The following is a 13,358-nucleotide window of genomic DNA, read 5'->3' as shown; positions in this document are numbered from 1 at the left end:
TAAAGACTTTAAAAATGGTCCACATCAAAAACATCTTTAGAAAAATAAAACATACAAACAGATGCTCATATGGCAAAAAGCCAGGCAGAGTAGAGATACTCCCAGAAGTTCTGACCGTTTTATTTTCCACATCACATTAAATTTGTAATCATAAGTCATTGACTGCCCGGAATTCTAGAGATTTGAAGGGAGAAAAAGAATGTACCAAGAGAAAGGTGCCAAGCAAAAAGCTTCTGCAAAGCACAGAGAGACCCGTTACCAGTTACATTATATAAATTTGGCCGACTCTGGCACTGTCTACTATCCTCTCTGATTTAAAAAAGCCTTCTGTTGCTAAGGCAAAAGCAGGGACTGCCGTTCAAGCTGGCGAATCCAGAGAATGCTGAGGCTAAAATGTGCTGACGACAAGACCGGAAGGAGGCAAGCTCAGAGGAGATGGAGGGCAAAGGAAAAAGAAAAAGACAGAACCAACCCAGATGCTGTCTTCCCTGGAACCTACAATGCAGGAGAGTGTGTGTACTTAGCCTTCAGGGGCCTGGACCATAGAAACACATCGCACACCACCCATCACAATGTTATTGTGTCACGCTAGTCACTCGGTCGTGTCTGACTCTTTGTGACCCCATGGACTGTGGCCCCCCAGGACCCTCTGTCCATGAAATTCTCCCAACAAGAATGCTGGAGTGGGTTGCCATTCCCTTCTCCAGGGCATCTTCCCGACCCAGGGATCAAACTCGGGTCTCCGGCATTGCAGGCAGATTCTTTGCCACCTGAGTCACCAGCAAAGCCCACTCGTCACCCATCACAACAGCTAGTTCTATAGGCTAAGACCCCACCTACATGGAGAACCCAAGTGATAAATAAGACAGTGGTGAAGGTGAAGAATTTACAGAGTCCTCATTAAACCTGGCAAAACTGCCACCACCAGCCAGGGCAGCGACTGTAGCCTGTATAAACAAAACCTAATTTAGCCTGAAGCATCTGAGCAAGCCCAGCTCTACCAGATCCTGATGGGGGTGTGGGGGAGCGGGGGAGCAGTATAACCTGTGTCTCCATTTCTTCATTAGTATAATGGAGATAATAATAATAATACAATTAAATAATAAACTAAAAATAATTTTTATAATGCAATAAAAATAATACATACGATCACAACCCTAGGATTGTTTTCACAATTGTTACTACAGATAAGAACAGGTGAAACAGTCGTGACACAAGGTAGTTCTTCATGAATGCTATTTTAATCATCAGCCCTTCTATTTATCATCGTACTCTAGTTTAGCTTCAGTCCCTTGGGCTTAGACAACTTTTCAAAACACTCCAATTAAAACACAAATACCCAATAGAGAAGAAACTAGTGGTTACTAGTGTAAAGAGGAAAAGGGGAGAAATGATATGGGGTAGGGGGAACAAAGGGTTATTATGGAATTATAAGAAATCATATATAAGAGGGACTTCCTGGGTTGGGTGGCCCAGTGGTTAAGAATCTGCCTTTCAACACAGGGGACTTGAGTTCAATCCCTGGTCAGGGAACTATAAGATCCCACATGCCTTGGAACAACTAGGCCTGCATGCCACAACTAGAGAAATCCAGGCAATGCAACTAGAGAAAATTCAAGTGCCGCAAGGAAGAGCAGAGCAGTCAAAAATAAAAAATAATTTCAAAACAGAAATCATATGTATGAAACTGCTAAAATTTACAAAGCACTATAGAATTTAAAGAATCTTTAATTCAATAAAAATAACAATAATCCCTGTGTTTTTACAACACTAGTTAAATAAAGGTGTAGCCTCCTTTTACTTAAAAAACAACAACAACAATATGCCAATAACCAATTCCTGATAAGTGTGTCAAAGACTCCAGATTTTTAAAAAACTGTAATCCTAAAACATACCCTACTAGGCTTGGAGCCCGCCACAAAACCAAAAATACAGACTGCATGGCAAGGAGGTAAAAGAGAAGCAAGAACCAACTGGCATTTCCAGACAGATTTAGAATATACAGTACCGAGCAGATGAGCAAACACAGGAGGAGAAAGGATTCGTTATTTATTGGTACACTGCAGATGGATGGAGGGAAAGTTAAGGAAACATTTTCCAGAGGGAATTTTCCTGATCTTGTCCCACAAGATGTTGATGATTCTAGGGTCTAAAACACAGGTAAATAAATCCCAGCCAGCTCCCTGCTTTTTCATAACCCACAAGCTTAAGGTTAGTTTTCCTATTTTCAATAGTTGGGTTAAAAAAAGAAAATCAGAACAATCATAAAATTTTATGATACATGAAAATGATTTGAAATTCAAATTTCGGTGTCCACAAATCAAGTTGACTTGGAACCCAGCCACACCCACTCTTCTGGGCATTGCCTAGATCTGCTTTCAAACCAGAGGCAGATCTGAGTGGTGTCCACAGAGATCATAGGGTCCACGTGGTCAGAAATCCTATTTAGCTCTTTTCAGATAAAGCTTAGCAACCCCTGGCCTAGAAGTTTAGGACATGCTCCTCACTGGAGTCGTCTCTTGGAGAGGCACAGTTCATGGCAGCCTCATGAATGCTGCAAGAGGCCCGCCCAACCCAGGAGGGCTGCAGAAAATGGTGATTTAGTTGAGCCCAAAACTTCCCAAACTTATGTGACCATGAAATCCTTTACTCACATCAGGAGCATGAACATCCTGCACAACACACGGATGTAGTTCTCACCACTAACATGCTGAAGTCCAGAAATGCAACAAATCCAACATTAATAAGATCAAATATAAATTCAAAGTGGAACTTCCTTGGCGGTCGAGTGGTTAAGGTTCTGGGCTCCCACTGCAGTGGGCACAGGTTTGATCTTTGGTCGGGGAACTAAAATCCCAAAAGCCTCGAGGTGTCACTAACCAAAAAAAAGAAACTAACCAAAATGTTTGCATTATAAAATATAAAAACATTAAAAGTAGCCTGGGAAAAAACTATGCCATATACAGCTAATAAAAGCTTACAACTGAAAACGTAAAAAATTAACACAAAGCAAGTTAACAAAAATTGCTCTCAGCAGTGGAGACAGAATAATTATACGGATAACTTGCTTAGTCACTAAGTCGTGTCCGACTCTTTTGTGACCCAATGGACTGTAGCCTGCCAGGCTCCTCTGTCCATGGGATTTCCCAGGCAAGAACACTGGAGTGGGTTGCCATTTCCTTCTCCAAAGGATCTTCCCAACCCAGGAATCGAACCCACGTCTCCTGCATTGCGGGTAGATTCTTTACTACTGAGTTTCCCATGGATAAATTGATAATATCCCTTGCAACTATTGAAATGTAAATTTGCACAACCAAGGACCTTTATATATCTCTATTAAAGCAGCATAAGTAAATTAAAATGATAAACGTTAATGTTGGCCAGCTTGTGGGGTAGTAGGCACATTTATAGGTTGCTGGTGACAATCTAAATCAATCAGTCTTTCTAAAGACAATCTGGCAACGTGCAGCAACAGCCGGAAAACAGTTCATTCATTTCCTGTGACCCAGCAATTCCACTTTGGCGAATACACATCAAAAGTACCTCACTTTTGGGAACAACCCAAAAGAAAAAAGAGCAACTGGTTTGTACAGAGACAACTCTGTCTGTGCTGCTTGCCTGCAGCAGGAAAACAATGAGAACAACAACCAAGGGTCCAGCGACAGTAGGATGACTCAACACACTGCCAACCAGAGGAGACGTTGGCATAGAAACCGGCAGGCAGGAAGGTTGCACTGACATGAATCACAGCACCTCAAATTCACATCCAAACTTTGGGTGACCCAACCTTATCCGCTCCTTCCTCACCCACCACTTCAAAGCAGTCAGACCATCAGAGACTAAACTCAAGAACCAGGAAATCATGGGACTTCACTGGTGGTCCAGCAGTTAGGACTCCATGTTTCCAATGCAGGGGGCATGGATTTGATCTCAGATGAGATTAAAAAAAAAAAAAAAAGTAAAAAGTAAAAAATAAAATGTTCTTTGTTAGTAAGTCAAAGACCCTTGAGAGGTAGCTCAAAGTACTGAGACTCAGATCAAGCTCCCACTACACTCTAACTTGTCCAGAATGAATGAACTGTTAGTTTAGAGCAAAATCCTTCTGGAATTCATTCAACAATCCTTTATTGCTTAAATATTGTGTGTCAGGGCATTGGGCTAGAAACACAAAGATGAATAGTGCGTTGTCTGTCGTCTGTAAGAACCTGAAAAGGAATAACAACAACAATGGCCTTGAGCATGCTGTATGCAGAAGCATACCCAATCCTCATCAAATCCGGTATTTCTGGACCAGGTACAGAAGGTTTCAACCAAAGAAGAGAGAGGAGCCATGGACTTGCAGAAGCAAAGAGCAAGGAGTGACTAACGACTAGTTAGATTATTCTGGGAACCTGTCACCATTTGCCTTGAGTTTTTTCCTCCTCCGCCTCTTGCCTCTTTTAATCCTGGATATGTTGACCAGGCCATACCTAAGATGATTATCTGATAATCATCATAAAATAATAATCCTTCTCCAAAGGGTTCTTTGGGAAATCAGAAGGCCAACCTCCTTCCAGGAGCAATGATAAAATTTCTTCTCACCTTCTGCCTTTCTTTAGTGTACTCAGCATCTACAATCTATGAAACGACATGTTGAAAAGTTCCCTTAGGAGAGAGCTCCACGTGTGATAAACCACATACAAACATCTCACGTGAGCCGAGACTGCAAATCACAGAGCTCAACCACTTTCTAAGAGACCTGAAATGAAAAGTTAACAAAGAAAATGCCAATAACAGATGATGCAAACCTGTGGACTGATCCTGTACGAATAATCAGGCCGGCAGCAAAGGAAACCCTGAGAGGTCCTTGAGTTCTCAGGATGAGTTGAAACTAGCTTGCTAAGCAGAATTCGTGTCATACTGTTACTCACTAGGCAAATATTTTTCAAAATGACCCCAGGAGCAGGAAAGCACAGCATCTCTTCCCTATTTATAACATTTCAATTTGCAAGAGAATCTTTCCATCTTAACTGTGGAACCATTGCCGGTCAGAGTCACACCATAGGAAAATGCTTGCCAGTGGCTCCACGCCCTTCCCTTTCAATCGGCACACACAGGTTGCTCTTATGCTCTAATCAGCCCTTTTGGCTAAACTTCCAAATGCCACCATGGGGCAGAACTGCTCACCCAGTGGAAAGAGAATGTTCGACTCTCAGGTAAAAGTATTCCTTTAACGGGAAACAAAATTCCAGTAAATTAAGGTTGCTTGTGCCCGACCCACACCTTGGCAGAAAGAGCAACGTGTATGACGGCTGACTTAGATCTGAGTCCTCGCTCTGCTGCTGCTGCTAAGTCAATTCAGTCGTGTCCGACTCTGTGTGACCCCATAGACAGCAGCCCACCAGGCTCCGCCATACCTGGGATTCTCCAGGCAAGAACACTGGAGTGGGTTGCCATTTCCTTCTCCAACGCGTGAAAGTGAAGTCGCTCAGTCGTGTCTGACCCTCAGCAACCCCATGGACTGCAGCCTACCAGGCTCCTCCGTCCATGGGATTTTACAGGCAAGAGTACTGGAGTGGGGTGCCACTGCCTTCTCCGAGCCCTCGCTCTGGCAGTTGCCAGTTTCTTGACCACGGCTTCTCCTAAGCCTCATTGCCTGTAAAATGGAGCTAATGCTAGTACCTCATGGACTTGAAGGGTCTACTGAGATCATTTGTAGAAGCTATTCAACTCAATGCCAATAGTATGTGCTCAATAAAAAGAAGCTTGATAATAATCCAAATCAATGATTCATCTTCAAAGCCGTTAATATTCCTCCCCTCTATCGGGACCAGAGCCCTCTTAGAGCCACTGCTGCTCATCTGATTCCAGAACCCGTCTCACTCCTCTCCTCCCTGCTAAATCCATTCAACTCAGGCTCCTTTTCCCAAAACAGACTTGCAAATGGCTCCAAGCGCCACACCCTGAGGACACATTGAGCACAGCTTTCCCACCACAGAAGCATCTGTCATCTTCAAGGCCAGGGTGCTGACGTGTGGGATTTTTTTGCAGAATCCAGGAGAAAGGACTCTTCCTGGTGGCCTTCAGCATCTCTCAAGGAGAGTGAGATCACAGGACCTCCCTGGTGGTCCAGTGGTTATGCCTCCACGCTGCTAATGCAGGGGGCACAGGTTCGATCCCTGGTTAGGGAACTAAGATGCCACGTATCTACCCTTCGGTGTGGCCATGAAGAAGAGAAAGAAGAGTGAGATCACCAGTGCTCTGAAGCAACAGCCTAAACATCCGTGAGCCCCGTGTTTCTACAGCCCCCGTGAGCGTTCAGCAGATACTCGCTGACATCAGCCAGTTCCCTTCCTACTTACAAGCTCTGCCCAGCTCCTCTCCTCTCTTGGACTCAGGCTGGACATGGAAGGTGGTATGGAAGCCAGGTGGCAGCACACAAGCCAATTCAGGATGCCTGGTATTTGACAAATACAAACACGGGGGTATGGCCAGGATTTATTCACCATCTCGCCGCTTTCCTAAAGAATCGCAGCTCAGCAGCTGCTACTCCAACTACAACGCCCAGTGTCCTGCTAATGCTAAAGGGGGATTCAACTTGGGGGCCAGGTAACTCCTCTTGCAGCTTCAGTTTTCATTCTGTCCAACAGACATCATCTGCGCCTAATGCTCCAGACCGAATCCATTCCAAATGGTCATCAGGCACAAGCCCAAAGGCAATGAGAGACTTCTGTCACTGCAGAGAAGCACCTGAATTTTCCAGGAAGTTGCCGAGTGACCTGGTATCACCAAGTCTTTGCCAGGCCTGCTTGGGAGAAGAAGGCCAGCAGAGTCAGTGCTTCCTGGAAAAAGAGGCACTGCAGTTGACAAAAAGCCACTCAATTCACTCTGGCCCTGGAATAATCTGATGATGCCTCTCACCATTTCCCATTACACACACACACACACAATTAATAAAGTTCCCTGAAGCCAATTATAGTTCACATGCTTTACAAAGGGCCGGATGAGGACAAAACTGATTTGCAACGTGTCCCCAGAGTCTCTAAAGAGACTACACCTCTCACCCTCACGGTCAAGCCTAAGGCTGAAAAATGTCTCCTCATTCTGATCTACAAATAGATGGGACACAGAGCACCTGCTGAAACCGACTTGAACCCACACCCACTCACTCCATCCACTTGGAGAAAGGGGCCTGCTGCAAATGGTGCTGGAAAATACAGTATTAACCATGCTGACCACCTCCAGCTGGAAAGACTATGTCCAAATTTAGCCACACTAAAATATGCAGCTTAGCGAGTTGGCGGATCTAGTGCTGGTATTTTCTCAACTTTGGGTAGTAGGGATTCCATGACAAGGAATTGTTTTCTTGCTGATTTGATGTGTCTGTGTGTCTTCTTTACCAGTGTTTGGTTCAGGTTTGTTTGTTTTATACTGGGCTTGTGGCAGATTCAGCCATATGCCTTTAGAAACAGCTGAGAATTCGGATAAAAAAGCTCAATCCCATCCTATACAGTTTGACAATAGGGATGGGAGATTCACATGGTATGTGAGAAATCCTGCCTTCCAGGACATACCTGACTTGTGCGATCATGAGTCATTTTCTCTACCAAGTCTAATAGATATTATTCTGAGACTACAAAATTTTTTCTTTTGACTTTCAAACTAAAAGCCACAATTTCTTCAAGTGGTTTTCTCTTTTAAGATTTTTTTTTTTTGATGTGGATCATTTTTTAAGTATTTAGTGAATTTGTTTACTATATTGCTTCTATTTTTGTGTTTTGGTTTTCTGGTGGTGAGGCACTAGAGGTCTTAGCTTCCCAACCAGGGATCAAACCCTCATTCCCTGCGTTGGAAGGCGAAGCCTCACCCTCTGGACCTCCACGGAAGTCCCGCAAGTAGTTTAAAGATGCTAACATCCATCACATTTTGTGTATTACTTTGAGCATAGTACATTCATCTGGGGGTTCTTTCTGAAAGTGTGAAACTCAACCAGCACTATTGATAGCTATGTCCGTTTATACACCATATACTTTGTACCTGTAGGGCAAGATCCAAGTTCTAATTCATTCCTGGGTTCCCACTACCAAGAAGAGTGCCTCTGAGAGTAAGCGCTCAATGTAGGTTTGTTAACATGAAAAAATAATCTGCTTCCCCCATCTAGGCTGTTTTTCCCCTCCAAGTTTTCCCTTCAGCTTTCACACTCTAGGACTGTGAAGTTCAGGTGTATATGAAGGAGAAAATCTTTTGGATATAACATTAGCTCTAATTTGAAGTTCTCCTTGAACCTGTCACTTAGTCTAGCATCTATTCAGGACTTCAGCCCCAACCAGCTACTCCACACCAATCTAGTCAAATAGCTGAAGTCAAACGCCAGGATGCTAGATGATTAACTTTAATAAGCAAAGGTCAGGAGATGGCACTAAGACATGTAGTCTCAACAACAGTAACAAACACCCATATGTGGGACTTTCTAGGTGAGCACTCATCTGAAAGCTCTTACAGTAACTGTTCTTCTATCAGGAATTCATAATATACGCAGATTAGTGGGTTCTAACATTTCGGACCTCATTTCCTTTATCAATTACATCTCCTTTTTCTTCTGACTGTCCCACTGCCAATATGCTATCTGCGCAGTCAAAGCAAGCTCCTTGAGGGCAAGAGACATCTCTGAGTGTGTTGTTAGCCCATTCTAGGGCATTTCTTAACACTGGCACAAACCTCAAGGTCTCATTCATCTGCTCTCCAGATTTTTGGCCTGAAACAGACAATATTTTGCCTTTCAGTGTGTGGTTTACTTTCCAATATCATGCAGACATCTCAACACATCAGAAACAGAAGTGCAAGCAGCCGGAATACTTTCCCCCAAAGGTATTCATACAATTCTCATCAGTGTCCTGCAACAAATCAAACCACCAGCCTCAACTCTCCCCCAGTGAGTCCTCTCTCTTGTTGCATTTCCTCATCGGGCAATTTGGAGTTGTGAAACCCGCAGAGTGGCACAGCAGGGAGGCAGTGGAGTCGGGAGAGGGAGCCTAGCGATCCTGCGTCCCAGTACCAGTGCCCTCAACACTTGGGAGCAGGGTGGCCCAGAACTGCCAGTGAAGTTTTTGCAGTCTCCATTTTTTCAACTGGAAAACTGAGCTCATCCCACTGGCTTCACAGAGATGTTGGGACTAAGATAGGTACTATCTATAAAGCACCTGATGTATATGATAATCATGTTATATGCTGTATATATATTATATAAAAAGGGTTTTTAAAGCTTACAGTAAGTTCTCCTTCAGTTAGCCTGTCATCACAAGAAAGAATCAAAAATGATGACAGTAACAAATATCTTCACCCTAAAAGAGGAAATATTTGAAAGAAGAGGAAAACCATGTGCCTTGAGCATGCTGCCGCGTGGACCTGAGCTACAGTACCTGAAGTCTGCCATTTTCATAGGGCCAAGAATCCCAGTGGGATAAAGAATCCTTATAACAATGTCATGAAATCATCTTTTATTTATTTATTTTTTCTGGCCACATTGTACAGCATTTAGGGTTTTAGTTCCGTGACCAGGGATGGAACCCGTGCCCAACCGTGGAGTCTTAACCATAAGATCATCGTTTCATATGCTATCAATGTCTGGGCTAAGGACTATAGCTGGTAGAGTGGGAAAAATAAAAGACATTGCTTCCCCACCCTGGTGACCCCTGTCCACTCTCTCAGTTTCCCTTCCGGACAAAGGGGTCAACTCAGGGCACTCAATGAACTGCAGTGGAACTTTTCCGTTATAATTAGCAAGAGAATAAGCATTCTCATTTTAGTTAGTATCTCAAGGTTGCATCTAAGCTCCACTATAAATTACTTTTTAAAAAAAGACAGGCAAACTTACTTTTTCAAGTCTTCAGTTGCAAATCCAGTGCACAATTTTTTAGGTCAACCAGACTTAATGATTTCAGAAAAGGAGCTGGGCTCTTTCTCTGGAGGTTAAAGCAACCTATGCTTTAATTACACCACGACCTTACTTTAAGCATCTCATGCAGAAACGTAGAAATACTGCACTGACTTAAGACTTAATCCAGGAGTGGACTCCAAGGGGAGCACAGGTGTAGGGCAGTAGATCTAAGACTGAGAAGGAGGCAGCTTGAGGATGGACCTACCTCCATTGATATTGGGCTCGATGTTCCCCAGGACTTAGATGAGTTTCTCTCCACACCAACAGTCCAATCCATGCCCACTGCTTTCAAGGACCCTCCCAGCCTACTGCCCACCACCCAGCACCCTTGTGTCAAGGACACAAATCTTGACTTTGCCACTGCTATAGAATGGGCAGAAAAGGGTCTTTGAAGGGAGTCTGGGACCTGCCTCATTATAAATCCGAACAGCACCAAACTTTTCTTTAGTGTCTCTCTTCCCCTTTAAAACACACCCTCGCACAGGGAACCACAGTGTCTGTAGGATGAATTCCCAAGCCATAGCAACTGCAGTGCCCTGGGATCTAAGAGATCTTGGTTGGCCGGGCATTAAGCCTTTTTCGGGAAGGAGACAGCAAGCCTGCCTCTCCTTGACACGGCCTTGCCATGAAAATAAGCTCTTGTTTTTTTGTTTTTGTTCGGTTTTTAGCTAAGAATCTCCATCCACCCGACAGACACAGAAAGATAAGCACGGAAGCTTATGGTGGCTCGTGGGTTTGATCTCAAATCAATTTTATTCTTCCACCTAATTCATCCCATCCCCCCGCCAATATTTGGAAAGGCGGGGAAGGGATGTGGGGAAGTTGGGGACAAGTTTTGGGTCGAAGGTGCTTTCAGGCTTTGGCCAGATAAGTGATGGAGAGAACTAGCTACAGGGCACGCCCTGGAGCTGAATGCAGACCGGGTGCAGAAGAAGGAAGCTGCTCCACCCTCCATGCTCACCTGCCCGGCCACAGGTAAGCGAGGGATGGGGAAAAACGGGGAGAAATTCAGCTTCCTTTATGGTGGGCTCTCCCCTTCCCCTACTCAAGTGTCAGCGCGCTGGCCGCCTGGCTGGGAGCCGGCGCTTTGGGGGCGCCTAAGAGTGGGTCTCAGGGTTCCTTTTTTGGGCGTGCCGAAACCGGGACCCACCCAGCCAAGGCGGAGAGAAGGGGGAAGGGGAGCAGGCGCCCGCTCCTAAGGCGAGGCGCCGAGGCACCCGGCGTTCCGGGGGGCCGGTGCGCCCGGGTCCCGCGCTCTCCCACTGCAGCAGCATCCCGGCATGACACTGCAGCTGCAACAAAGCGGCGGCCGCCGCCAGCCTCGGCTCCCCGGGCCCACACCCCGCGGAGGGGCTAGCGGCTGGGGGCCCTGCGGGTGCGCCGAGGGGGTGGGGGCCCCGGAGGGGCGGAGGAGGTGAAGAAACCCTGAAATGCGCAGGAAGCCGAGTGGCCATCTCCAGCGCCTCTCCCGGCGCAGCCAGACTGCAAGGAAAACAATTCGCCTTCATTCCGGAGTCGGGCTGAGCTCTGCGGCTCCCTCAAAATGACCCGATCCAAGCCCTCGGGTGTGTTGCCTGCCCTCGCTCGCAACCTGCCCCCTCTGCACCCAGCACCCCCGAAGCCCCGGCCCCGCGACCCGCCCCGCTCCCCGAGCTCGGAGTCCTCGGCTCCAGCGCCGCCGCCGCCCGCGACTCCCGTCTACCCCACCCGGAGCGCTCACCAGGAGAAGGGAGCCCGCGATCATCGTGGCTCCGGCGATGCGGCTGCAGGAGGCCGGGGCGGTGCTGCTGCTCGTGAAGGTCCCCATGGCTGAGCCCGGGGCTCGCAGGGCGCCCGGGGCGCGTGGCCCCCCGGCAGCTTGAATCGGCGGCTGCTTCTGCCCAGCGCCGCATCCACCGCCGCCTCCCGAGCCGGGAGCCCATCTACCTCCAACACCCCATGTGCACTGCGGCAGCCGGACGGCCGGACACAGGAGGGAGGCGGCGAGCGAGGCTCCGGGGGCGCTTAGCACCTGCCCAGCTGCGCGGCTGTCCGGACGGGGAGAAGCAGCCGCTGCTGCAACCCGCACCTCCCCGTGCTCTCCTCCGACAGCGGCTGCGGAGAACAAGGGAGGAGGGCTGGGCGAGAGAGAATGAAGGAACAACTTCCCATAGCGAAGCCTCCGGCCGCTGCCAACCACCGTCCTCCGCTGCCCTGACCGGCCGGCGAGGGACTGAGTATTGTGGCCGCGGAGCGCAGGGAAACACGTGGTGGCGCCGAAGGGGCGGGGAATCGGCCCTTTGTGATGTCATCGCGAAGGAGGCCGGGCTCTTTGTGCGAGCAGAACTGAGAAGGCGGTCCAGAACAAGCAAGGAGGTGCAGGATGCCCCCTGCCGTTCGCTGAAGAACTTGCAGCTGCTTTCTGATCCAAGGAAAACGTTGCGAACGTATGCACACGCTTGACCCAAATTTCCCTCTTTACTAAGATGATTCTCAGTAAGTTATTTTCTGTGACAGACGCCTTTCTATTGTTTCTGGCTCGATGAGTAAGATCAGAGAAAAAGCAAAAAGCATTTAGATCAACGGTGTGCCATAAAGAGACCAGTGAGTTGGTTCCCAAACTTAGCTGCACTTTAGAATCACCTGGAATGTTTAAAACAAACTTTGATGCCTGCTCCCACCCTAGAGATTCTGCTTGAATCGGAATAGAATGTGGTCTGGGCGTTGGGATTTTTTTTTTCACTTCTCCAGGTGATTTGGGGAGATTTTGGAACAAAATTTGAAATCCTCTGGGTTAATAAATGCAATTAAGGAAATCCAGACTAAAGAATTCCAAACCTGGAGTCCACGGAAATTGGATCCGTAGATGCTCTTCCAGAGGCCTTGGAAACCCCTGAAATATATGGGCAGGTGCATTTTCCTAAATAAAAGATCCAGAGCTCTGAATCAATTTATCACAGAGATAAGAAACACTCTCCCTCCAAAAACATATTAAACATTTTTGAGTTGAATTCCAAATGCCTCTGTGGGAGGTGGGTGGGTAGAAAGGGAGGTAACATAGTGCCTCGGAAGTAAGAGCACAGAGCATTCCTGGGCATAGTTGGCACCGCCTGCATTTCTGAATGTGAGTGAGGACCTGGCAACCCTTTTGTTGTCTCACCTGGGGGGAGGCAGAGTCTCCCGGCAGTACCACCATTTCTGGTACAGAGTCCATCGTCTAGGTTCTGACAGCATGTGTGTGCTCAGTTGCTCAATCATGTCTGACTCTTTTCAGCCCTGTGCACTACAGCTGGCCAGGCTCCCCTGTCCATGGAATTTTCCAGGCAAGGATACTGGAGTGAGTTGCCACGTCCTTCTCCAGGGGATCTTCCCCACCTAGGGATCGAACCCGCACCTCCTGCGTCTCCTGTGTTTACAAGCAGATTCTTTACCATTGAGTCTCTGCCAGCACAGGGCACACTAT

General features: G+C 47.0%; 1 protein-coding gene across 1 annotated transcript in view; it reads right to left on the bottom strand.

Moving 5' to 3' along the window:
* Window positions 1-12,155, bottom strand: part of TNFRSF21 (TNF receptor superfamily member 21) — a 64,350-nt gene extending 52,195 nt beyond the window's left edge. Inside the window, exon 1 of the mRNA XM_018039101.1 lies at window positions 11,637-12,155. Coding sequence (XP_017894590.1) covers window positions 11,637-11,723 — 87 coding nt within the window. The 5' untranslated portion in view covers window positions 11,724-12,155. The remainder of the gene's footprint in view (window positions 1-11,636) is intronic.

This window comes from Capra hircus, chromosome 23, assembly GCF_001704415.2.
Source record: "Capra hircus breed San Clemente chromosome 23, ASM170441v1, whole genome shotgun sequence".
Taxonomy (NCBI): Eukaryota; Metazoa; Chordata; class Mammalia; order Artiodactyla; family Bovidae; genus Capra; species Capra hircus.
Note: the sequence above shows the minus strand (reverse complement) of the source record. Positions and strands in the feature narration are given on the sequence as shown.